General features: G+C 38.9%; 1 protein-coding gene across 1 annotated transcript in view; it reads left to right on the top strand.

The window, feature by feature from the left end:
- The window catches only part of LOC122548393 (pleckstrin homology domain interacting protein), a 168,308-nt gene extending 146,827 nt beyond the window's left edge, over window positions 1-21,481 (top strand). The window contains exons 30-34 of the mRNA XM_043686970.1: window positions 1,398-1,550; window positions 3,626-3,789; window positions 6,794-7,059; window positions 15,297-15,452; window positions 17,375-21,481. Of these exons, the coding sequence (XP_043542905.1) occupies window positions 1,398-1,550; window positions 3,626-3,789; window positions 6,794-7,059; window positions 15,297-15,452; window positions 17,375-18,036 (1,401 nt within the window). The 3' untranslated portion in view covers window positions 18,037-21,481. The remainder of the gene's footprint in view (window positions 1-1,397; window positions 1,551-3,625; window positions 3,790-6,793; window positions 7,060-15,296; window positions 15,453-17,374) is intronic.
- Window positions 21,482-27,982: the final 6,501 nt, after the last annotated feature.

The raw sequence follows: 27,982 nt of genomic DNA on the forward strand, positions 1-27,982 counted from the left end.
AAAACAATTTAAATCAAAAATCCAGTTGAGACTCCAGTATTGATCTGTGTTGAAACTGTATCATTATTTGTACATTGTTCAGTATTTTAAACCATTTTTCAGGGGCATTTGGTTCCTGTCCACCCCAAAACTTTGCAAGTTAGCAAACCTTCCAACCCAAAAGGTCTAGCTGATGAAATATAGCATTAACTCACCATCTTTGACCAGTTGTGAGAGAAAATTTTGTGCAACCATATATGGAAGTTTTGCAAGTGTGGAAAGTAACCTCACCTATGCATGGTAGTTCTTGTGGTTTGTTGGCTGAGGTTTTATGTCCCGATTCGGCGATGCCGGTGTTGGACTGGGGTGTACAAAGTTAAAAATCACACAGCACCAGGTTATAGTCCAACAGGTTTAATTGGAAGCACACTAGCTTCCGGAGCGACGCTCCTTCATCAGGTGGTAGTCAGGTTTTATGTAGTTGGGAAAAATCTATCCTGGAGTAAATTCACTGTGACCAAGTGACAGGATCTGACCAAGGAATTCAGACAAGTTGGTATCAAATTGCAAAGACCATGCAATAGAATTTTCATCACTGAAAGGAAAAGATAAAATAAATTACTGTCCCACCCGAAACATTAATCCATCTTTTTGGACATTAATTTATCTGTTGCCTACGACACTTGCTATTTTTGTTTCTGATTTCCAGTGTTTTGTACTTTTTTCTTAACCGCCTTTTGAAAAGAAGTCACTGCCGTATGCAGTGAGGTTTACTGGATACCTTGCATTAAGAGTGTAAAAGCGAAATACGTCCAAAGTTGGAATTTCGAAACAAAAACAAGTGTTGGAAGTACTCAGTAATCTGACACCATCTGTGTACAGAAATAGTTTTAATGCTTCAGGTTGTTTGAAAGGTCATCTCAACCTGGAAACATCACCTTTTTCTCTCCACAGCTGCTGCCTGACCTGCTGAGTATTTTCTGCATTTTCTATGTCCATTTATTTCATACATTTTTTTACACATGTTCATAGTTACCATTGTGAGGCATGGACTAACAACTGAAAGCACATTTGGGGATTCTGCTCATCAGCTGCTGTAACCTTAGTAGAAACTTAGTGTAATTGACAGCAAAGAAAGAGACCATTCAGCACGGTGAGTCCGTGCCAGCCCTCTGTTAAGCAGTCCAGTCAGTATGCATTTCCCCTTCAGGACAGCTGTAACCCTGCAAGTTTATTTCCATCAAGTGCCTGTGCAGTTTCGTTTATGTTTCTGTAAATCAGTTTGAAAATAGGTGAGGAAATTAATCGGAAGCAAGGGAAATAATCATCTTGGTCCATTGGATCACTTTCACATTCTTCACCTTTACCTTCATTTCTCATATTAGCAATCTTATTTTTGTAAACACCTTTTCTTTCAGGATTATAGAGATATCATAGATACACCGATGGATTTTGGAACAGTTCAGGAGACACTGGAAGCTGGAAATTATGAGACGCCATTGGAATTGCGTAAGGATGTGCGCCTTATTTTTAGCAATTCCAAGTCTTACACTCCCAGCAAAAAATCAAGGGTAAGCTAACAGTTGAAATGTCACATTGGCAAACCTAAATGATAAAAAAAAGTCAGTTTGTCAATACTTAAGAAATTAGTGTGTGCTGTCCATTGTTGGCCTTTTAGTAATGAATAAAATACAAAATTACATTTACTTTTGAGGACATTGCTACACCCAAAGTCCAAATATTTCTGTTTCTGTTCTTTATAAACCAACAAAAATATAATGGTGTTAAAATACTCGCTCATTCTCTCCCATTCTCTCTCTCTGTCTCTGTCTTTTCAACACCCCCACAATCCCACCCTTTCTCTGGATATATATCTTGCTTATTGATGTGGGCAAAAGGCAAAGAATTAAAAGTAAAACGATAAGTTCTTTGAGGTCCAGAAAAGTAGCCAAATGACTTCCACCGATTCCTTTGGATCTAGTGGAATGAGCATTACAACTCACTTACCCACCCTGACTGTTGCAAAACTTCTTGAGACAAAATAAGTTGCCATTCTCAGTAGGAATGTGCACATTACTACATAGGAACTCTTGGAAATTGTCTTTTTGTTGGTCCTTTAACTGTTAAATGTAAAGTTTCCATAGTCTTGTGGGCTGCTTGCTCATTAGAGAGACAACTGATGGTGAGTTTAACCTGAGGGTCACCACATCTCAGGTGAGGGGCAAGATTGAGAAGATGGGAACTTCACGATGATCTCAGCTGATGTGGGAATTGAACCCATGCTGTTGGCATCACTGTGCATCACATACCAGCCATCCAGTCAGCTGAACTAACTGGCTCTCATACCTTGAATTGTAAAGCAATGCTGATTGACCTGATATTTTAAGGTGTAACGTCAGGTCACAGGTTGTATTTGCACTGAAGTGGAAAGAACAACATGCGTTTAGATTGTAATTTAATGACATGAAGTTTTGCCAAATATTTCTCAGCCAAGGCAGTACATTTTAATTTTTAGAATGCAATCTTGTTATAATGTAAGCAAGCAGAATGATCATATTATGTGCTGCAATATTCAAAATAAATGAAATAATTGACTTCATAATCTGTGACATATGATTAAGTCTTAAATATTGGATAGTGCACTGGGAGAATTTGCTGTACTTTGAATAGTGCAAAAAAAATCTGTTTATGAAGGAGTTGTAGAATTCAGCAGAGTTACACAAATTGATGATAATGTGATGTGACTAGAGCTGGCTAGTACATGCCTCTGCTGAGTGTGTTTCCAGGTGGTTAGTACACCAAGTTCCTGTTCGTACCCAAACTCAACACCATGAAGGCTGGGTGCTGAAATTGACAAACTGCTGACAATATGTAAATAAGTAATTAAAGGTTGAGAATGTTGAAGATCTTAGATGAGATGTAAATGAGGTTAACAAGTGGTTAATCCTGGGTGGTATTGTACTACTTGAGTGTTTTTGGTGCTGTACTGATTATCCTGCCCATGCGGTAAATCTGTCAGCAAAGGGCAGAAATTGACTTATTTGTATTTAAAGCAGAAAGAAGGAAAGGGGGTGCATTTGGCTAAATCAGGGACATTCCTGAGAAGATTGTACCCCTATACACAGCTATTATACAGAACCCATCCCCTAAACTCCCATTTAGCCCCCCTCCTCTCTCTCTTTGAGATGTTAAAGGCCCTTTGATTGCCTCACTCTGGAATTAATCAGACCTCCTATGTGAGGCTACGTGCAGTCCCAACAATGCCAATTACAGAGCTCCGGGATTGCAGGATTTGGCTCCAGGGATGGGATGACTTCATTGTGAGGGGCAGAAGTCCCACCATCTATCAATGTAGCCTACCCATAGCATGTTATTACTGTGGGGCAAGCCTCTCCCAGACCTGTCAGCTGACCATTGATTCTTCTTCTGGATGGGGCGATATATTCAACAGAGCGAGAATTGTCACCCCTTGTTTGAGAAGCATTGTTGTCATGCAGCAGTGTAATTAATAAATCCCTGAAGTAATGTAATGGACTGGCACGAATTGTTGAGCTTATTACGAGAAAATTGCTTGTTCATTAGACAATGAAATGGGCGTGCATATTACATTAATTCAGTCTTGTAATTAAGTGTTTATTCTCACCAGATCTATAGCATGAGTTTACGGTTATCAGCATTATTTGAAGAACACATGAGCTCCATTATTTCTGATTACAAAGCAGCAGTTCGATTCTATTCAAGAAAGAAGGCTTCCAGCCAAAGGCGGAAACGAAGGAGAAGTAGCTCTCCCTCAAGCAGTGCAGCATCAAGGTATGTTCATATGGGAAAGTTAAAGAACGGCTCATAAATTACAGTAGCAATCTCTTGCATGCATTATCCATGCTGTATTAGGGACATTGTACATGAAAGTAGTTTTGCTTTGAGGATACAGATCAGATATTAGTTTGTTTTCTTCTGGACACAAACTGTACCTTAAAACCAAAATTTTATCCTCGAGGACACTTCGAACAAAAGCATGTGTCCACAAATTGATGATCTGTTAACCTTTTCTAACCCTATTCTAGTGTCAAATGTATTAACAAATTGTTCTTGCTAATGCATATTACAGAAAATTTAATGAAACTTTTAAAGTATTTAAATCAGTTTCATGATTTGGGGAAGATTTTCTTAATGCTGTCCTAGTTAATCAAAGATGGCAATTTAAAGTTCTGTGGAATGGAAAAAAAAAGCATTCTGTATGACATAAAAATATTTACCAAAAACTCATTGTAAGATTTTGTTTTACCATTCCCGGGATGTGGCTATCACTGGCTGGGCCAGCCTTTATTGCACATTCCCAATTACCTTTTAATAAAGTGGTGGTGAGCTGCCTTCTTAAACCGTTGCAATCACTGGGGTGTCAGAACACCAACAGTGCTAGGAAGAGAGTTCCAGGATTTTGACCCGAAATATAGCAAGGGGATGAAAATACAGTTCCAAATGAGAATGGTGAGTGACTTGAAGGTAGTGATGTTCCCATGTATCTGCTACCTTTGCCCTTCTCAGCGTTACAGTTTGTGGGTTTGGAAGGTGCTGTCGAAGGAACCTTGGTGAATTGTTGCAGTCCATCTTGTAGGTGGTACACATTACTGCCAGTATGTATTGGTGACAAAGGGAGAGAATGTTGAAGATCTTAGATGAGATGTAAATGAGGTTAATAAGTGGTTAATCCTGGGTGGTGTTGTACTACTTGAGTGTTTTTGGTGCTGTACTGATTGAAGGAGATGGAAAGTGTTCCATCAGACTCTTGGCTTATGCCTTGTAGATAGTGAAAAGGCTTTGAGAAGTCAGGAGGTGAGTTAATCTAAGCAAGACTCCTAAACTTTGACTTATTTTTGTTGCTACAACATTTACAAGATTAGTCTAGTTCATTTTATAGTCAGTGGTAAAACACCTATGATTCTAATAGAGTGGGAAATAGTGTTGCTCGTGAATATCAAGGGGAGATAGCTAGATTCTGTCTTGTTGGTCATTTCCAGGCCTGTGTGAATGTTACTGTGCACTTTGCAGCCTAAAACTGAATGGTGACAGGGGCTGTTGCAAATTGATAAGTTCTAAAACCAGAACACACACAGTTGTGAAAAAAATTGTTCATCTTCCTCACGTCTGAATTTATTTTAATAGAGCTTCAGCAGGAATACAGAAAAGGTTTCTTTAAACGTGTTACTAAAGGAATTGAATTTCCTGAGGGTCAGTAACCAGAAGACACAGATTTTAAGATTAATTGGCAAAAGAACTAGAGATGAGGATCATTTATTTTAGGGCGTTGCATAATGTGGAATGTATAACCTGAAAAGATGGAGAGAGGCAAATTACATATTGACTTTCATTGGTTACATGAGACTAAGAATTTGAGGGCTTTGGGAAATGAACAAAGATGAGAAAATAAATTGGATAGTTCTTTTGCAGAAGCACGATGGTTGAATGTGCCATAAGATCCTGTGATTCTGTTGGTAGGTGCATTGTTTGGAGTTGTAACGCAACATATTCATTTGTCATTTTGTCATTTACATAAACGATTTGGATGCGAGCATAAGAGGTACAGTTAGTAAGTTTGCAGATGACACCAAAATTGGAGGTGTAGTGGACAGTGAAGAGGGTTACCTCAGATTACAACAGGGTCTTGACCAGATGGGCCAATAGGCTGAGAAGTGGCTGATGGAGTTTAATTCAGATAAATGTGAGGTGCTGCATTTTGGGAAAGCAAATCTTAGCAGGACTTGTACACTTAATGGGAAGGTCCTAGGGTGTGTTGCTGAACAAAGACACCTTGGAGTGCAGGTTCATAGCTCCTTGAAAGTGGAGTTGCAGGTAGATAGGATAGTGAAGAAGGCGTTTGGTATGCTTTCCTTTATCGGTCAGAGTATTGAGTACAGGAGTTGAGAGGTCATGTTGCAGCTGTACAGGACATTGGTTAGGCCACTATTGGAATATTGCATGCAATTCTGATCTCCTTCCTATCGGAAAGATGTTGTGAAACTTCAAAGATTTATAAAGATGTTGCCAAGGTTGGAGGATTTGAGCTATAGGAAGGGGCTGAACAGGCTGGGGCTGTTTTCCCTGGGTCGTCTGAGACTGAGGGGTGACCTTATAGAGGTTTATAAAATTATGAGGGGCGTGGATAGGATAAATAGGCAAAGTCTTTTCCCTGGTGTCAGGGAGTCCAGAACTAGAGGACATAGGTTTAAGGTGAGAGGGGAAAGATATAAAAGCGACCTAAGGGGAAACTTTATCACACAGAAAGTGGTACTTGTATGGAATGAGCTGCCAGAGGAAGTGGTGGAGGCTGGTACAATTTCAACATTTAAGTGGCATTGGATGGGTATATGAATAGGAAGGGTTTGGAGGGATATGGGCCGGGTGCTGGCAGGTGGGGCTAGATTGGGTTGGGATATCTGGTCGACATGGACGGGCTGGACCCTGGTCTGTTTCCATGCTGTACATCTCCATGACTCTATATTCATTCTGGTGATTTTGAATCATCAAAGATTGACAAACAAGGAGCACTTCCTAAATATAAAGACACAGTTTAGGAATAATTACTCTTGAGAGTTAGCATTTGATCATTCTTTGATTCATTGTTCTCAAACAAACAATGATGCGAATTTGAATTAGTTGCTGCCTGTCTTTTATTTAGCTGATGGTCATAACAAGAGTTAAGAGGGTAAGATGGTTTTAATTGCCTCTTCTCTTGAGTAATTTTGAAAAAGAAGAAGATGTCAAAGAAAATGTGAAGTTTATGGATAAATGCTGACCATCTGTGTTTTAATTGCAGCCCTGAAAGAAAACGAAGGTTTTTAAAACCCCAAGCCAAGATAGAGGAGTCAATTTCTTCACCCTTATCTACGCCTGTCAGATCAACAAGTATGAAAGCATCTGTTGTTCAGGCCAATGGCAAGGCAAGTGAATCTGCTACTATTGTCCGGACCAGAAGAACAAGGCTACGACTGGGGATTACCACTGAGGCAGAAGCATCATCTTCATTGGCAGCAGTGGCAGCTGTTTCAAAGTCTTCTGTTGCAGCATCTCTAGGATCTTCAAGTAAGAGATGGATTTTGTTGTTTGTGCTTATTTTGAGGCTGATAGTAGAATTTCCAATGCCAGCAGCTTGCTAAATAAAATCTGAAAAGCTATTGAAATATAGGTTAATGGTTAAATGGATTGTTGCTATCGGTAGCAGCTGCACTCACTCTTAATTCCCAGGTTTCCCACAATATAATGACCAGATAATAGTGGGAAAACAGAGCGGCAGAGTGGCTCAGTCGTTAGCCCTGCTGCCTCAGAGCGCTATGGATCCGGGGTGGATTCACCTTGGGCAACCATCTGTGCAGTTTGCAAATTCTCCCCATAACTGCATAGATTTCCTCCAGGTGCTCTTGTTTCCTCCCACAATCCAAAGATGTGCAGGTTAGGTGGATTGGCTATGCTAAATTGTCCATAGTGTTCGGAGGTATGTGGGATAGATAGATTAGCCATGGGAAATGCAGGTTGACAGGGATAGTATAGGGAGAGTGGGTCTGGGTGGGGTGCTCTTCTGAGAGTCAGTGTGGACTTGATGGTCTGAATAGTATACTTCCACACTGTAGGGATTCAATGATTCTATAATAAGAGCAGGTGTAACTTGAGAAAGAAATAACATTTAAACAAAATACGAAAATTCTTCTCTGCATCTGATGTTAGAACAGTGTAATTTATTTTACTTTATGAACACTGAAGGAATTTTATGGATTTTTTTAATAGGATGAGAGATTAGTGGATGGGTTCATTGCCCTTTGTAGTCAAATTCTCAATATTTTCTTCTGGAATATATAGCTATGTTTTGAGCACTTAGCTTTGTGAGGGCAGCTAATAATTGACAAACATTTTATTTGCAGATATTTTTGTCACATCTCCATTTTTTTTTGTTACTACAATTTCAGCTAAACTGGAAGGTACTTCAGTGCTCACATCATTTTCACGCCTTAGCACACACTCAGTAGCTTTATCATCATATTCTCCCCAGCCACTTACTCAGACTGAACCGGATTGTTGCAACCATGGCAACACCCAAGCAGAACTTCTGTCCTCATACCTTCTTTTATAGAAGGGATTCACCTTCAGAAAATCTGAAGCTCTAATGGACTTCATGGAAACTGAGACTCAGTTGCTCCAGTCCACTTCTGGATGCTGTACTGTTGAAACAATTTGTAAATTTGAGCCCATGTGCACACATCTGTTGTCCTGCATAAGTGCTGCTTGCCTATTACCACTGTCCTCAATGACATAACTTAATTTTAGTACATCAGATATAAGATTTGAAATCTTGTTTATCACCTCTACGTACCCACCTCTCCCACTCCTCCAGGCTGCACAACATAGGAATCAAAAAGTGTGGCACTGGAAAAGCACAGCAGGTCAGGCAGCATCTGAGGAGCAGGAGAGTCGAAGTTTCGGGCATAAGCCCTTCATCAGGAATGTGGGTGGGAAGAAGGGGACTGAGAGATAAATGGGGGGGGGTGGGGATTGTGGAAAGGTAGCTTGGAAGGCGAATTTGCCGGTAGGGGAGGGTGATAGGTTAGAGCAGAGGGTTGAGTGGATAGGTGGAAGGAAAGTGGACAGGTAGGACAGTTGAAGCTACCTTCTTCCCTGCTACCCACCACCCCCCATCCCCAGCCTCCTATTAATCTCTCAGCCCCTTCTTCCTTCCCACTTTCATGATGAAGGGCTTATGCCTAAAACGCCAACTCTCTTACCCTTCAGATGCTGCCTGACCTGTTGTGCTTTGTCAGCGCCACACTTTTCGAATTTGGTCTCCAGCATCGCCAGTCCTCACTTTCTGCTAGTCATTGCAGCATAGGAACAGAAGTAGGCCACTCAGCCCAGTTTGCCTTTGACATTACTCATCCATCTGCAGACTTTTTGGTGTCTTCCCCACACGCACCACAAGTCTGCTCTCTCTGTCTCAAGCGGTGGATGGGCAACCATGCTTTATCTTTCATGGACAATTCTTTTGAATCATGTCCCTGAATCATTTCGATCCTCCACCTCCTTGATACTGCTCATTTATGAAATTGTAGCATACGGTAGCAGCAGTGTCACAGGAATAATAATCCCCCAGAGGCCCAGACTCATTCCTCAGAGATTGAAATTCAGATTCCATTCTGACATCTGCTGGATTAAATTCAATTATTGAAAATGAATTTTTAAAATGAGCATGAATAATGGTGAATGTGAAATTACATATTTGTTGTAAAACTCCACCTGGTTCACTGATATGAAGAAGCACTGAACGTATCAAGAGCGTAGAAAACAATCTTAGTAGATGTTTCAATGTTGCATGAAGAAGAGCATGATGAATAACCAAGCTCGCTGACTCCTGAAGTTCACATCTGCATGACCAAGTCGGTAACAGCTGGTGATGGAATCCACTAGAGGAAAGAGTCTAGTTGATCTCATCCTGACCAATCTACCTGTTGCAGTGCACCTGTCCATGGCATTATTGTGCAGACCAAGTCCTGTCATACATTGTGACTATAATACCAGGAGAGATTAAGATCAGGTCTCGCAGCACAAAACTGAATATCTGTGAGGTACTGTGCACCAATAGCAACAGCAAAATTTTATTCAAGCATAAGCTGTAACCTCATAGCCTAGCAATTCTCACTGTACCAGTGCCATCAGGCCAGATCAGTGAGGAATGCAGGAGGCCATGCCAGGAGCAGCACTGAGCGTACCTCAAAATGAGACACGTGAACTTAGTGAAGCTACAGTGTGGAACTAAATGCATGCAAAACAGCAAAAGTATCACGCTAAAGACTCAGTTTAGCCATTCCTCAACTTGTGGAACTTTCAACACTTTGCATTTCCTGCACTCTCCAATTGTAAGTAATGATGGAGAATTAGATAACTAGATGGAGAAAAAGCCTCAATCCCTAGTGATGTAGGACAGCACTTGATTGCAGAACACTGAGCTGAAACATTTGTAACCAATTCAGCCACATGTGTGAGGTGAATAGTCTATTTTGGTCTCTTCCTGAGATCTGCATCGAATGCCAGTCTTCAATCAATTTGATTTACTCCAATAACATCAATTAACAGTAATATCAAGAAACACCTGAAAGTACTGGATATGGTAAAAGTGCTGAGCCACGGTAACACTTAGTTATGGTGCTGGAAACCTGTGTTCAAGAACTGGCCATGTCCATAGCCAAGTTGTTCCAGAATAGCTTAATATTGACACTGAAAAATTGCCCACAGTTTGTCCTATTTATTAAATCAGGATGAATTCATTCAGGCTCATTAACATGTTAATGGCCAATTCAGTCATCAGCAAAGTAATAAAAGGTATCATTGACAGTGCTATTGAATAACACTTACTTATCGATGCATGTCCTCACTGATGCTCAGTTTGGTTTCCAGCAGGGCCACTTGGAATACTTGTTGTTATAGCCTTGGTATCTAACATAAATGGGGTCCAAGCTAGAACTAAGTTAGTGAAAATCAGAGAAACTGTCCAGTTGCTGAAGTAAGACTTTGAAAGTAGGAAAATGGTTATAAATGCCAATCATCTCATCCTCAGAATACTGCAACAGAACTCCTTGAGGTAGTGTCTCAACTATTTACAGCCACTTCATTAATGGTCTTTTTACATCATAAGGTGAGAAATGGGGATATTCATCGATGATGTTCAGTACACTCATAACTCCCCAGCTACTGACCTGGACAGTATTCAGCCTTTTGCTATTAATTGTCAAGGATAATTTGTGCCATACAAGTGCCAAGAATCACCACCGCCAATAAGAGAGAATTTGACCATCTCCCTTGATATTCAGTGGCATTACCATCACTGAATTTCCCACCATTAACAACCTGGAGGATCCCATCCACCAGTAACTCAGAGAACCGGACATATAAGTACTGTAGCTATTCATGCAGGTCCAAAGCTAGAAATTCTGCAGTGAACAATACGCCTCCTGACTCCCTAAAGTGTCTCTGCCATCTTCAAGGCTCTCCATTTGTCTAGATAATACAGTTCCAACAACACTCAAAATCAACACCATCCAGGATAAAGGAGTCTGCTTGATTGGCACTCACTCTACCATCATACACAGTCACTCTGCCCATCACAAATCCAGCAGTGTTTCCTATCTAAAAGATGCACAACAGCAACTCACCATGCCTAACTCTGTAGCACCTTCTAACACTGCAATCTCTTGTACCTAGAAGGACAAGCGCAGCAAACAATTGGGAAGACTCCACACCTGCTAGCTTTCCTTCCAGCCATAAACCATCCTGAATTGGAACTTCCATTGCTGTATTTACTCTGGTAAAAACCTGCAAACCTCCTAACCATCAGTTGAACTACAGTGGCTCTGAAGATCGTTCATCCCACTTTTCCCAAGGACAATTATAGCTGACAACAAATGTTAGTCATCTCAGCAGTGTTCCATGTATGATTTTTTTTTTGACCAATTTTATGGATTCTTGGAATGTAGAACACTTCTTTATGCTTGAATTACTGACATGTAGCAATTCAGTGCAATTCAAATGTTTACAAAGGACGTTAAGAATCAGTCATGTTTGTGTGAAACTAGAAACATCGTAGGCCAGATAAAGTAAAGATTTTAGCTATCCTTTCCTGATGGAACAGTGAAATGATTGGACCTTACCGATAATACAGAGCTTCATTGTCAGTTTTACTGATGTTCCCCCCAGTTTTTGAATCTCCATATTTGTTTTAACTGAATTCCAATTCTCAAACTCTCATGCTGGGATTTGAACTCCAAATCACTAGGTTACAGCCTGTGTTCTCCACGGTAACCAGCTCATCCCTCCACTTTAATACAAAAGCAAACCACTGCACATTTTGGAAATCTGAAATAGAACCAAAATATGGTGGAGAAACTCAGCAGATCTAGTAGTGTTGGGGAAGAGAGTAAGCATAGTTAATGAATCAATGAAGAGAGAAGTCTCATCTAAGTTGAGGAGATCAAATACCGAGTTGGTAACTGCTTTGTAGAACACATTGATTCAGTTTCCTCCATCTTCCAGATGCTCGCCGTTTTAATACACTACCCTGCTCTCATGCTGACATTTCTGTCCAATGCAAGCTGGAAGAACATCACCTCATTTTCTATCTATGCATCTTACAGCCTTCAGGACTCTGCACTGGGTTCAGCAGCTCCAGGTCATGAACTCTGGCCTTCATCTTTCCCCTGGTTCACAACTGACTTGTATTCTGCTATGAACACCTGCGCTGGGCCTAGCTCTAACCTTTCCCCTTGCTTTCTGTTCTCTGATACTTGTGATCTCTATCCTTCCATTTGTTCCTGTGCCACCCCTGACTGTTTCTTCTGTTACACATGTTCTTCCCCACCTTTTCTCACAGTATAAATCTCATCACTTGTCAGCATTTCCCATTTACAAGGATGTTGCCCGGGTTGGAGGATCTGAGTTACAGGGAGAGGCTGAACAGGCTGGGGTTGTTTTCCCTGGAACATCAGAGGCTGAGGGGTGACCTTATAGAGGTTTACAAAATTATGAGGGGCATGGATAGGATAAATAGACAAAGTCTTTTCCCTGGGGTTGGGGAGTCCAGAACGAGAGGGCATAGGTTTAGGGTGAGAGGGGAAAGATATAAAAGAGACCTAAGGGGCAACTTTTTCACGCAGAGGGTGGTACATGTATGGAATGAACTGCCAGAGGATGTGGTGGAGGCTGGTACAATTGCAACATTTAAGAGGCATTTGGATGGGTATATGAATAGGAAGGGTTTGGAGAGATATGGGCAGGTGCTGGCAGGTGGGACTAGATTGGGTTGGGATATCTGGTCGACATGGACCAAAGGGTCTGTTTCCATGCTGTACATCTCTATGACTCGAAGTCATATTGTACTTCACTTCTCCAGAAGAGTCTCACTGCAATGAGATATGAACTGCTTTTCTCTCCACAGAAGCTGCCAGACCTTCTGAGTTTCTCCAACACTTTGTTTTCATCTTCTTTCTGTTATTATTGATAGCACCCGCTGCTGAGCGGGAATTGAAATTGCTTGACTCCAATTTGAACTCAAGTGTCCATGTGATTGTCTGGCTTTTGAATCCTTTGTTATGAGAAGACAAATTTGACTTATTTTTAAGGAATTGAACACTCTTGTCATTTGATTGATTGGACCCAGATTAAGTATTTTATTTATCAGGAACTAATTAATAATTTATTACTATGTAATAGTTACTATGACTACTTAGTGCTATCTAGTGCTAATTGTGGGGAAGTAAGTGCCTTATAAGAAATATTAAATGCAATTACTCTATTAGGAAAAGGGAAAATATAGTGGGGTAAATTGTTGAGCTACCAAAAACAAATGAAGGATTAAAATACATGATTAATCCATACCTGTTTGACGTAATGCAGGCAGCACGCAACTTTATGCTGCATGGTCATTTGAAGTTTTTCTTTTTGCAGCCAGTGATGTATCTGCTGTTTTAAGGCTGCAAGCATCAGTCGGAAACTCACTATCATCCTTAAAGCGCTTCTTAAATCTAGCCAACACTAGTTGAAGCTAGACTGCACCTCCTAAGGATGGAAGTGCATTGTAGTTGGAACATGTGCTGCCATGTCAAAAGCAAATCTTACCCAGGTCACAATGAAAAAGTATAACGTGGAAGACTGTGGTTAAAGGTTTTGAGTACAGTATAACTCCTCTTTTGCTCTGACAGTGTCAGACCTGCTGACTTTCTTCAGCATCCTCTATGCCGGTATCAGATTTCCAGCATCCACAGTATTTTTCTATGATTGGTTTGATGTGATGACTCAAATGCAGTTGGTATAGCGGACAGCTGCAGAGTGAAAGCATCATGACTGTTACCAGGATACCTAACCTTTGTGATCTGCTTGATTCTCTGCCTACGGTCAGGTACCAGATAGACATTGAGAGAGTGGAATCCTTTTCACTTCTGGGATAGGGCAGTGTTGGCAGGTGGTACCCAAAAAACAAATGTGTATGCAGTCACTGGCATGGGGAAAGCTGGAATTTTCCAATTTCTTATCTTTGAAAGAAGAGGATGAATGTAGTTAGTTCTCTTCAGTCGAAAGATTTAGTGACCTCCCTTTCACAAAAGCAGATGACAAGATGTTGCAAATATCTCCCACCCCAGCCTGGAAGGAGACAGGTGCATAATATAGCTAGTTACCTGCTCAACAAATGGCAATATAATGTTTTTAACGTAATGTTTCTGGTTCTTGGCTACACTAATTCTACTGAGCACAGTCAACCTGTGGGGGAGACTAGGATTCTACTGTATCTGCACCAGCTCCCTTAAGTCTTAATAAAAATGACTGACCAAATGTCGGTGTACCTATTGTTTTCATGCAGTAAGCTTTCTTGCGTTCTATTAGTGCCTCTCTACTAAGGTATAAGCTATATCATGAATCACCAGATAGGCCCAAAACAAAGTAAAGTCAAAGAGGATTTGTGACACAAATTATGTGAACTAGCCATACATAGTAGGACAGTGCCACAAGGTACCAGATGTGGTCTACTTGGAACATGCCATGTACAATTCTTGTTCTAATGTAGTTTTGGCTGCAGCAGGTGTCACATTTAATTGAGGATATTGCAATTGAAGCTCAGGCATTTCTCACATTCTTCTTCACTGTAGTTTAGGCAGGGAACTGCTTCCTGAACGCACTGAGAAAACGATCTACTGCTGTAAATCTTTCTTCTGCATCTTGTCCCACGGTCAGCTTGCTGTCTGTGGCTATTGTCATTCTCCAAATAATGCTGCATTCAAAGGGCACTGCTTACTGATATGCAATTTGGAAGTGAGTGGTTTGTGTCGAAGCCTTGAAGTTAGCAAAGCTTCTTCAGCATCTGCTATGTCTCTCACTGTTGGTTTTTGATGCTTAGGATAACTGTAGCAAGAGCCAAATGTTTGTCAAACTGTAGCAACAGTTAGCACACAACCGGCAAACAATCTGAAATTAAGTTTTGATTTCCTTAAATAGTGCTGAAGGTTGGGTGACCCTCTTGTTGCTGAATGTGTACTTCATTTTGCTAATTTAAGAAAAAGAAATAGCTACAGTGCTGAGCTCAATGTATCAGTGCTGTTGTTAAATTAGCTGCATGCTCTGCATCAGTGTATGAAAACCCTCACCAATATGGCATCTAGCACAATTTGCACATCTATTGTAGACATTTTGGAACTCTAAGGAAATTTGAAGTGCACAACACTAGGCAGCAACAAGCCAGATTTCCCACCCATTACATATTTAAAATCTTTTTCTAATATTTGTTTTAGCAGATTATAATGCTAAGCCATCGAAAGCTCAGAGCAACATCTGTTATCCTAAACTATCTGAATCAAAACACAGTACCCAGACTTCTTTGACAGATGAGGAACCTGAGAAAAGGAAGTTTACACGTAGAAATAAATCAACACCATACAAACAACCAAAAGGCAAGTATCCTTAAACAGTCAAATGTCTAATTGATTATTTTGATGGATGTATCTTAGTAGCAGCAATCTGATTATGTGTAGACCTGTTTGCATCTTTATTCAGTACGAATGTAGCATTACCAACTTTTTTAGAAGTGTAGGAAAGGGAGTTTTATATTAAAGTCTGCAAAGAAAATGTTATTGTGTTAATATATTTTGCTAACTTCATAAATATAATTGAGAAGATTTTTATTTCCAGTAAAATTATCAAACTGCTGCATAAGAAGAGGATGTGGTGGCATGCTAGTAATGTCATTGGACCAGTAAACCAGAAGCCCAGGCTAATGCGCTGGGTACCTGGGTTCAAATCCCAGTAGGATAGCTGGTGGAATTTCATTTTAATCATTAAATCTGGAATATAAGATAGTTGAAATGTTAATGACCATGGCAGCTAATTGATTGAACTCATCTGGTTTAGTCATGCCCTTCAGGGTGGGAAATTTGCCATCCTCATCAGGTCTGGCATACATGTGACTCCAGACCCGTATGGTTGACTAAACAGCTGTCTGGAAGAACCTAGCAAGTTACTCAGTGCAAGGGACCATTCAGGATGGCAACCAATATTTGCCTTACTAGCGACACCCTACATTTCTATCAAAGAATAAAGGGAGAGAAAAATGCTTATAACTTCCCCAGAAATAGTGGTGAGAGGACATTTTCCCATTAGGTTTGCAGTGTCAATACCAGAGAACAGCCTGTCGCAAGTTCACATGTTTACAATATTGCTAACTGAGAACTATTCCTGTCAGATTTCCAATGCTTCTAATGCATAGCAACCAGATGACATCTTGCTGTTGTGATCACAGTGTTGCTAATGCATGCCAACAGGAACAAATCTATAGCTATGTTTGTAACTTTGCAGACACAATAAACAGAAGAAGTTGTTCCTTTAGATCATAAACTAATTGTGTTCTGTATATCAATTGTTTACTAAACTTTGCTTTGCTGATTCCCTTTGCAGTAACACATTAGATTTACATAGGGCCTTTAATGAAAAACAAAATTCCGCAAACTTCATAACAGAATTAGGTAGAGTAATACAAGATTTTAAATTAGTAATGTAGAAGACTTTATGTTGGAATTTTCGGAGGTTAGAGCAAAAGCTACTGTAAGCTATGCTTTGACTGAATAAACAGAGAAAAGGTAGGCGAAACAAATGGTCAGGTAAAGAAATCAAAAATTTGCAAGTGTCACTATAACTCTAGAGCAATATAGGAGAATTTGAAGATTATGGTAAGGATTTTAAATTTAATAGGTTATAAAATATGGAACTTGTGTAAGTCAGTAACTAAAGAGGTGATCGGGGTTTGTGTAGAATTTGACATAAGTGGCTAAGTTTTTGTAAAGTTTTATTTTATGACAGTAGGAGTTTGGAAGCCAACAAGAACAATATTAAACTTCTGAATCTGTTGTCACTTATATTGTGCCTATAGTATTCACATTGTACCAATTCACAATGGAGTTAGATAGAGGAATAGCTTTAATCTGTGGAGGGAGAGATTAGCAATAGTGACTAACAACTTTCAGAAAAATGTATTTTGAATAAGTTTCTAAATGATGGGGACAGAAACACAGTGGTTAAAGGCTTGAGGGTAAGAGTTGCCATGTTAGAATCCCATTTGTTTCATAGTTTCAATTAAATTGAATAATTAATGAAAGATAATAAATTTAAGAGAAAGTATTCAGTGTGCCTAAATATGAAAGAATCGACAAACCTATACTTTTGACCCAAACCTAACTTGTATGTGACTAAGTAAAAACGTTGTCTTAAAATCTAAGTATATCAAATTCAATAGACTTATTCAGTATATGTTGTTAACATTCCCTATTCCCTTCATATACGTGTGTTTTCTCAGCATATTTATTTTCCTTCTAATATACAGGTGACATCAAAGCTGAATCTTCAACACAGAAGACCCCACAAATAAATGGACACAGTGTGTGCATCTCTGAATCTGTGGTCAAGAGAGGCCCTGGTAGGAAACCGCAGGAGGTAAAAAGTCTTAAAGGACCTGGTAAGAAAAGAGGTAGGAAAAGTAAAAAAGAGCTACTTGATATTGAACAACAAAATGCAATGAAGAAAGCAGAAGTTAAAAAAGACATATCCAATGAGAATGGTGAAGAAGCTACCTCAGAAAGCAGCTTTAGTTCAGAGACCCACACAAAAAGAAAATCTTTGCAGAAGAAACCAAGAGGCAGGAAACCCAAAGGAAAGAGTCTAAAAGCTAAATCCAAATTGATAGCTGCTGCTAAACGGAAAATGCAGACAAGAAGCAACAGTAGGAAGCATGAGGAGCCTTTGGAGCCCATTGAGCCCATAGAGCCAGTGGAAGATGATGAAAGGACTGAAGAAGCTGTGGGCTGTAAATCAGTCATGAAAACAAGGAATCAAGGTAGACGGACAACATGCTACAATGAGGAAGACTCAGAAGAGGAGCAAAGGCAGCTACTGTTTGAAGATTCCTCTTTAACTTTTGGAACATCCAGTCGGGGCAGGCTGCGGAAACTGACTGAAAAAGCAAAGGCTAACCTGATTGGTTGGTAAACAACTATAGCGTTTTGTCTAATCAATGAAGTTTCTTGTTTTTAACAAGAACGTGTAAGGGAATATTGCACTTGAGGTCACTGCATTGTCACTTGCAGATTGATGAAAGACATGATTTGAGATTTTTTCAGAAGGCACAATAAGCAAGGGCTGCATTGTTTAAAAATCATTTAATCTCTTGATTAATATTCACTTGTTTACTATCTGTTACATTATAATCCAGAAATTGTTGATATTTTGCTAGCACTAATTCATGTAGAATTTTGACAGTACGAAGTACATTTTCACCTACTTCCATCTTCTATTTTCTGAAGAACAGCAGATTTTGGTTTTGCTTTGGAATTGAAGGCAAACTTGAGGGTGGGCTCAGTTGGTATTTACCATTTCTTAAAAAGTGACAATTATTGACAATTAGTTGGCATTAAACTGGACAAATTTCTCAATTTGAAAAATGCCTTTTAAATGTTTCATTTCTTTTAATTTATGTTCAGAGATATTTTAGGTATTCCATGCTGTTTTTAAACTTGTATCACCAAGAATTTATAAAAGTAATCTAAAATAATAAATTCAAAATGTGAGTCATGTTTCAGCACCCCTGAAAACACATTTAATATTTCAGTTAAGGATTTGCAGCTCTCAAACCTCTTCATTGATGGTCATTAAGTTCAGAAATTTATGGTGGTCAATATTTTTAAAATTCTTTAATTGTTCCGTCAATTCCTTTCTGTTGAGATAGAATCATATAAGTAGCATTATTTACTTTCTTTACAAAATTTAACATATATATGCTGTCCTGGCTCACATCTTTTAAGGAAAAGGTTAAATTGGCGTTGTTTATCATTGATTGGTTTGCACATCAGCAAATATATCACATTCTTCAATAAGCATATTTAAGTTGAAATCCTAAATGCCAACCAAGGATGATAAGATTTAACTTTCACTTTTACTTTGAATCCCAAAGCACCTGCCATTAAATTTTTCTGATTGCAGGTCTTACTTTTACAGTTTTTAATGTTTCATACACTCATTTACAACCAGCAAATTTTTGCAAATGCTTGCACTACCAATTATGTATAATTGACTATAATACAATTAAGCAGGTATGATTTATTTTTATCACAAAAAATACATTTCGATAGTTACTTTGTCATGTATTTTGGATTGTACTTGCCGTCCCCACTTCACCTCCAGAAGCTAACAATCAGTTCTTGCTTATTTGTCAGCCATAATGTACTGCAGAGAATCTACAGATGACTTCAAGTGCATTGGGCACCTGCAATTCAAGCTTTCCAAAGAATTGCACAAATACCCTGTCATTTTCCCACTATTATGAAGCAATTAGAAGCTGCTTCTCCCATTTGTTGAATGTAGAGACAAACAAAAAAGACTGCATTGCACTGGAACTAAGTGGTTGTCTCTTGCTTGTCTTACACAATCAGGAAAAAAATGTTGCCGAAGAAGAAAAGGAGTCTGATTTTAGTTATGTTTTTCACTTACGTACACACACACACACACACACACACACACACACCCATACAAAAAAAAATTGTATATTGTAAGTAGAAAAATATTTTAAGATATAGTACAGGGATGGGGTTGAGATGTGCCATCTATTCAAATGGCTTTATAGCACACTCACATATAAACGCTTTATAAAGGGTTTATGAAAACATGCCCAGCTCCTTTATTAACTGGGAAAACTTATGAGATTTTAGAATTACCAAGCATGTGAATTGTGCTGAAATTTCCAGACTACTTAAGTTTGTGAGAATTTCCCCCACCCTTTCAATGATACAGGATTTCATGGGAACTTACTTGGCACTGGTACGCAATTAATAAACGTCATGGTTTAAAAGATCCCATTGTATATGAATATTAGCTCAATTATGCTTACTAGGGAGAAACATCCATTCCATGCAGTAATCTGTTCTGGAGCTTGCACCCTATTTTCTGATTTTAAAGGAAAGTTGTTTTTTTTGTAATCAGTAACTAAGTGGTCAAATTACTTTTTATCGGATGCTTGCAAATAGTACATTACTACACTGTCGTTTTTGTGCACTTTCTGCCTATGTCTGTTATGCTACATTGAGTCAGTATCTTCCCTCAAAAGGAATAGCATTTGGTGATTGTGCCTTGAATATATTTTTTTTCTATTTTCTTGTTAATGGTTAGGGCTGGGACAAAGATTATTACACTCCAGAGGTTTTCTATCTTTTGACACAACCTACTTATATGTAAATAACAAACAAAACTGTGTTTTTAAAGGTGAGAGCACAGAAATCACTTTTGAAAGTGATGAAATGCCATGCACTGCATGCAGTAAATGTATACATGATTGCTGATCATTTTTCTTCCAAACTGCCAAATGTAAACAGTACATTCTGAAGCAGAATATTTCTTTGAGACTCTTCAGAATTTTGTCCCAGTTCTGATTTCACCTTGGCAAAGTAAGGGTGATGTCTGATTTGACTGTAATCGTCTCACTGAAGTGAGCTTGATTTCTTTTGCTGTTCATTTTTCTGAAGTAATGTGATAGTTTTTATTTCTTGGTTTACCATTTTTATTTGATTGGATTTTTAAAACAATTAGTTGTTTTTTATACAAGCATCACCCTCTTACCCGTTATTTTTGTATGAACTGTTGTTAAGAAAACATTTTTGCAATTCATCATTTACAAATAATGCAGATATGTAGAGGAGCATCATACTCATCAAGATACCAGTGTGTTATATCCAGTCAAGTTGGAAACTGTAGCTATGATATGTACTCGTGCATCATTCTGGCTTTTGTTTAAGTATTTGCCTCTGTTAAAAAAAAATCAATAGCCAGTGAACCAAGAAATAATTGTCATTTTCTGTACAAGTTTAATGTGACCTTGTTTTCATTCCTACTGGTCCTTAACAGTAATGTGCCCACAAACTAAATTAAGGTGTCTCTTTCCCTTTTGTAATTCTTTGTCAAACATGATGTAAATAAATAATGGATTCTTGTGAGTGGGTTTTGAGGCCATATCCTATTTCAGGGATTCTGATAAGAATTAAATCTGAACTGTTCATGAATGTCATCAGAACCCCTAGATTAGGTTAACATTTGAATTCACTCACTGATATGTTTGTCCTATAATGTATACTGTGTTTGGAATTTAACTTGTGTTATTGCTGTTTTGTGAAAATTTGTGGGATTCTAACGGTCTTAAGAGCATTTTGGAACATCAGTGCGTAACCAAAATGGTACTTATTTTGAGAAATATTTATTCCCTTGAGACACCATTATTGTGGGTTTATTAAAAATAATTTGCAGTGGGATACAGGGAAACTCCATACACCGTATATATTATATATATTTCCTTTATACTGTTCATATCTGCAGAACAGCGTTTTGCCATTTCCCTTAGGATCCTTATTCTGATCCTATTTTTAAAATAAAACTTAATTCAAGAAAATTATTTCATGAGAATTTGATCTTTGTCTTTATTAAGTTTTGAACATTCATGATTTATTTGTACATGAACATGCAACTAAGCTATCTTAGTTATATTGTCTTCTTTCGGCCTTGGCGGGACAGAAAGGAGTAAAAGATTTAAGTTTATTAACATGTTAGTTTACATGTTAATTGCTCACATTAATAAAGAAAATGAGGAAAATATATGTATATATTCCGCAAAATACCTATTTTCAAGAAAAATGTGAAGTGTTGATTTTGCTTAAGGTGAAATTCCTTTCTTTTTACAATTATGATATTATTTAGAAATCTATTCTAAAATTTAGCCCCTATGCTAATGGGCCACAATAATTTGTCAAAAGTGTACAACTTGCATGCTAGATTTAATGGCTAATGGGCAGTATTTGTAACTTAAACTAAACCTTTCTTTTCTCCCTCCTCTCCCCCACCACCACTTGACTTTAATGGAGAGTCTGAAACATTCTCCATTGTATAGTATAATGTCATGTACACCCTTGGTTAACTTTTCCTCAAAATACAAATCTGAGTTAAATTATAGAAGTACAGTTATGATTGTACTTTTTTATATTTCACATACTTGAATTTTATAGGTTAGTTTATACAGCTTAAGAATACAAACTTGTTGAAAACAGATCACAGATCAGCCATGATCTCATTTCTTGGTGGAATAGGCTTGAGGGCTGAATGACTTCCTCCTACTCCTATGTTCCTATTTGTCAACATTTTATTTTTGATACTATTAACTAAGATAACAATTAAAACTAATTTCTCCTTAACACTTACTTGTCTTTTCAATGTTTTGTGACACCTGTTTTAATGACGTGATTCTCCTATAATTTTAAACCATCTGATCATAAATTTATACCCCAAGTTTTGTAATTTTTTGTAATCTTGACCCAAGATAAACCATAATGTGTGATGGTGTAGGAGTGCTCCTGCTAGCACCTGACTGAAGCTACAGTCACTGTTTGACATGACGTTGACTTTCTCCAGATGATGTCATCATTCTCCATCCCTACCTAAGTCACCTGTACATCTTTAATGGCTTGCATTAATGACATTCTTGAGAGTGGTTGTAGACAAATAAACAGCTTTTTTGGGGGACCTGCTGAGGGACATCCACTACCAGCTCTTGTGCCAATACATTTGAGGGCTGGGATTGCATACTGTCTGCTCATTTATGGCTCATGAATTGCTAGTTCATGTTTGACAGTGCAAAAATGAGTAATTTTGAGAAGAACAATAAGCATTTTGTAAAACTCAAATGTCATTTGAGTTGTTAACTAAAGTTTAAAGACATTTTGTTGGTAAAGATCTGAGCACTTAATTAGAGATTCTCGCGTTGATCAGTTAGACCTTGCTTTTCCTTCTGTTATTTGAATAAATGTAGGTAATATCATGAATTTTATAAATGACTTTAGACTATTAAAATCTTTCTTTTACACCTCACCAGATATAATTGGATGATTTGCAAGATAGTTACTAGTAACATTTCAAGATTTTATGACAGCAACTACTGTAACTGTTTCATTACAAACAAAACCCATGTCTTAATATTCACTGTTGGTAAACAACATTGCAGTACTGTATAAGGGTGACATTTGGGCATTAATTATCCAATTGGTGGCATTATTTATTAATGCATATAGTTGTGTGTAATTTGTTTTAAAAATATGTAAAATGCAGTTATGGCTTAGCTGGACTCTAAACCAAATTAGTCACCAACTATCAAAGAGAAGGTTGCATTAACTCCACTGTTTCTCTGACAACTGTTCCTGCACGTTTCATGATTGAGTTATTTTTCTCTCCCCATAATTACCAAGGCCACCTGTTCACAGATTTCTCCCAGTGGCAAATGAGAAATCAATTGAGAGGACTTGATTACACCAGGTTTTTTTTACATTTTTATGAGGTTGGATATTTGTGGCAGAGTAGTAGTATTTCTGCCTCTAGAGCAGAGGATCAGAGTTCAAGTCCTAATTTTGCCTGAACGATGTCACAACATGTGTGAACAGGTTGATTGAAAATACTTGTAGCGTATTATCCACTTTTCTAATTTTCACTCGTACTGCAGTGTCACAATCTGAGAATACAGGCAACAATATCAAACATGAAGGTTGTGTGCCCAGTTTGTAATGTATATATTTATGACCAGAAAAGGCATTGATAGAATTTTACAGGTGATCAACATCAGTGATGCTTTAAAAGGCAACCCAAAAAATATTCCACAGTGATTCTTTGCTTTGTTGCCAGAAAGACTGCTATTTGAAAGTGGAGAGTAGAAATCTTAAATAGTATCTCCTTTTAATTACCACTTGGATAGGTTTATAATCAGAATATTGCTTCCTTTGGATTTTAACTTACCATAATTGTCTTTTGCCTTGCAGAATTTTCATTTCCAATTATAACTACCTTGTTTTCAGCTGTATTCCTTTTGCATCTTCCAAGGAATGGAAATTTCATTTCATGTTCCAATGATGTACTTGGATTTGAAGGAGAAAAACAGTAGTTCTTGAGGGTTAAACCTATCCTGCTGTATCTCAGGTATTATGTACATGCCAACATTTACTCCAGGAACCACATTTACTGGCTGTTTCAGATAAAAGCAGCCTTGGTACAAGAACATAGATAACAGGCAAGGAGGCCATGCACCCCCTGAACTTATCTATTCAGTTCTATCCCTTCCAAAGTGAGTCTTCTGGAGGATGAGCTTTAGAGATTCTGTAATATGGTTCACACAGTCAAGGTCATTGTTGTAATAAACTGTCACGCCACTGCATACTTCTGAGGGGCTTGGTTAGCTCCATTGGCTGGATAGCTGGTTTATCAAGCAAGCAAAGCGATGCCAACAGTGTGGATTTAATTCCCATGCTGTTCTGAGTTTACCATGAAGGGCCCACCTGTAGCATGGTGACCGTCAGATTAAACTCACCACCAGTTGTCTCTCTCTAATGAGAGAACAGTCCGAGAGTCCTCTGGGACTATGATAACTTTACCTTTCACCACCAGTGAATAAATTTCAAATTAGCCAAATCACAGGCCTTGTACTGCAAATGAATCTATAGAGGTCTTGTTTTCAAAGTGCGATACATTTCTCAATTTATCTTTAGAATAGCAACACCAGTTCAACAATGTATAGGATTTGGAGCATTTTCGGAAAGTCTGAAGAGGATAGAACATTTTACGTAGCACCACAGTATTGTTCAGACTGTTAACCCTAACTGCCAGTTTCACACAGAGCAGGTGTACAGCTGTCCTTTGGAAACATTTGTTCTGGAGCAAACAGAACAATCTTACTTGTAATTGTGTTTTGCAGCAGTATGTGCACTTTAATAAAAATAGAGCAGACAGGAAGAGGTCAGCAGCTCAGAAATATCTGAGGAGAGAAGCTAGGTTTAATTTTCAGATTATTCATTAGAACCCATTTCCAATGTTTGCAGTCTTTGTTTTTTGCTTTTCTCTCTCTCCACAGATGCTGTGTGGCCAATTGAGTGCCTCAGTATAACAAATAACACGACTAAGTGTGGAGTCTCAAAGCTGATTATCACATTCTGCTTTTGGGTGTTTTGGTGAGGTCTCTGCAATGTGACCTGCAAAGAAAGGTATGGGTGTCAACCTACTTAGATTTCACGTGCAATATTTTATACATGTTTGTTTTTAAACAGAGGGTGGTCGTGAGAAAAAACTGAGGAGGATTCCGGTAGAAGTCAGCTTGGTCACCACAGCTGAGAAGGAGATTACAGAGGACCTGATGCTCAACAGGAGAAAGAGCATCAAACAGAGGGCAGTGGCGAGGAGTGAATGTGGGAGATTCTGGGAGAGTGTTGCCTTCCTACTAACAGCATATATCATCTCTAATGGGAACAGCCAATTTGAAGACGGGATATGAGGTCAAAGTGCTAATTTTGAGGTTAAAGTGCAAGCTTTGTTGAGCATTGGGCTTCACTGAGGAGGGTGAGCAGTGTTGAGATGTGGCAAGGTAAGGTCTTTAAATCCAGTAATTAATAGAGGGATAGTAACAGCAGTTAGTGGAGTGTTGTGCTCCTTGTGTGAGATGTGGAAGATCAGGGAGTAATCACATATCCCTGACAACTATGTCTGCAGGAAGTGTATCCACCTACAACTCCTCTTAGACCACATGGATCAGTTGGACTCACTGAGGAGCATACAGAAGGCAGAGGATGTGATAGGAGTTTCAGGGATGTGGTCACACCAAAGATTAAGCTAGATAGATGGGTGACCAGGAGTGGTAGGCAGGAAATGCAGGAATCCCCTGAGGCTGTTGCCCTCTCAAACAAATATACTGTTTTAAATAGTGACAGGTGGAATGTCCTCTCAGGGAAAAGCAACAGCAGCAGCCGGATCAGTGACACCATGACTGGCACTGTTGTAAAGCAGGGAGAGTCGAAGTGTAGGTGAGTGATAGGGGACTCTGTAATTAGGAGCATAGATAGGCAGTTCTGTGGCTTGAGCGAGACTCCAGGATGGAGTCTGGTTCTCTTGCCCCAGGATCAAGGATCTTGGAGTGTGCACAGGATACAGGAGGGTGAACAGAGGTCATGGTCCATATTGTTACGAACTACATAAGCAGAAAGAGAGATGGGATCCTGCAAAGGGAGTTTAAGGAGTCACGTAGAAATTTGGAAAGCAGGACCCTGAAAGTTGTAATCCTGGGATTACTCCCTGGGTCATGTGCTGTTGTGGCCATAAAGGGGAAGATAATACTGTTGAATGTGTGGTTAAAGGGCTTCAGAAATTTGGATCATTAGGATCTCTTTCAGGGCAGGAGGGCCCTGTAGAGGAAGGACAGGTAGCCTTGCTTGTTCTTCCTCTTAGATTTATGTGAGTTAACTTCCACCTTCTCCTCAATCCCTCCACAAGCAGAGCAGTAGGTCAGCATGTGAAGGGATTGAGGAGAAGGTGGAAGTTAACTCAAATAAATCTAATAGGAAGAACAAGCAAGGCCAGGTTAATGGATATGGTGGGACTGGTGGTCTGAAGTGTTAATTATTTTAATGCAAAGAGTATAACAGGTAACACAGATGAGCTTGGAGCCTGGATTAGTTTATGGAACTACAATGTTGTAGCCATGACAGAAACTTGGTTGAGAGAAGGGCAAGACTGGCAGCTCAGTGATCCAGGATTTAGATGTTTCAGGCATGATAAAGAGGGATGTAAAAGGGGTGGGGGAAGTTGCGTTATTGGTTAAGGACAATGTTACAGTTGCAGTCCAGTGAGGCCATATAGGTAGAATGCAAGAATAAGACAGGTACAATCACCATGGTTGGATTAGACTATAGACTTTGTAAGAGCCAGTGGGAGATAGTTACTCTATCATGGAAAGATGTAAAAACAGCAGAGTTGTTGTATTGAGTGATTTTTAACTTCCCCTATAATGACATGGACTCTTGTCAGTTCCAGGGGCTTGGATGGTTCGGAATTTGTCTGGTGCACCCAGGAGGATTTTTTGAAATAATGTATAGATAGTCCAATAGGGAAGGGGCCGTACAAGATCTTGTACCGGGGAATGAGTCTGGCCAGGTGAACAAAATTTCAATGTGGGAGCATTTTAGGAACAGTGATCATAATTCAATAAGTTTTAAGATAGCTACAGATAAGGATAAGACTGGTGTAAGTTCTAAATTTGGGAAAGGCTAATTACAGCGTGGATAAGAGTTGAGCTGGAAAAAGCACAGCCGGTCAAGCAGGATCAAAGAAGAGGAGCTGATGTTTCAGGCAGGAACCATCCTGATGAAAGTTGACCTGAAACGTCAACTCCCTTTCTTCTCTGATGCTGCTTGACCTGCTATGCTTTTTCCAGCTCAACTTTTTATCAACTTGACTGTCCAACATCTGCAGTTCTCACTTTCTCCAAAGGCTAATTACAACAGTATTAGGCAGGAACTGGAGAAATTAAATTGCGGGCAGCTGTTTGAGAGTGAAATCATGTTGACATTTGGGAATCTTTTAAAGGCCAGTTGATAAGAGTTCAGGACTAGGATAAAGAGGATGACATCATTCAAAAACCCTGGATGTCAAGAAATATTGAAACTTTAGTCAAAAAGTGAAAGGAGGCATATGTAAAATTTAGGAAACTAAATTTGATAAGGCTCCTGAGGAATGTTAAGGAAGCAGGAAAGAACTTGTACAAGGAATTAGGAGGGCTATAAGGGACCATAAAATGTCTTTGGCAAGTACGATATTGGAGAATCCCAGGGCATTTTTTGGGAATGTTAGGAGCAAGAAAGTAGCTAAGGAAAGGCTAAGTCTCCTCAAGGTGAAAGGATGGAATCTATAGAAAGACACAAAAGAAGTGAGTGTGGTTCAGAGTGAGTACTTCAGATTGGAATTCTGCCACCTATCTGCCCACTCCATCAACCTATCAATGTTGGTTTGGAATTCGACACTGTCCTTCTCAAATTTAGAAACCTTTTGAGAGTCCCCTGCATAGTAAGATCTAGATTATTAATATGTATCAGGAAAA

Source organism: Chiloscyllium plagiosum, chromosome 3, assembly GCF_004010195.1.
Source record: "Chiloscyllium plagiosum isolate BGI_BamShark_2017 chromosome 3, ASM401019v2, whole genome shotgun sequence".
Taxonomy (NCBI): domain Eukaryota; kingdom Metazoa; phylum Chordata; class Chondrichthyes; order Orectolobiformes; family Hemiscylliidae; genus Chiloscyllium; species Chiloscyllium plagiosum.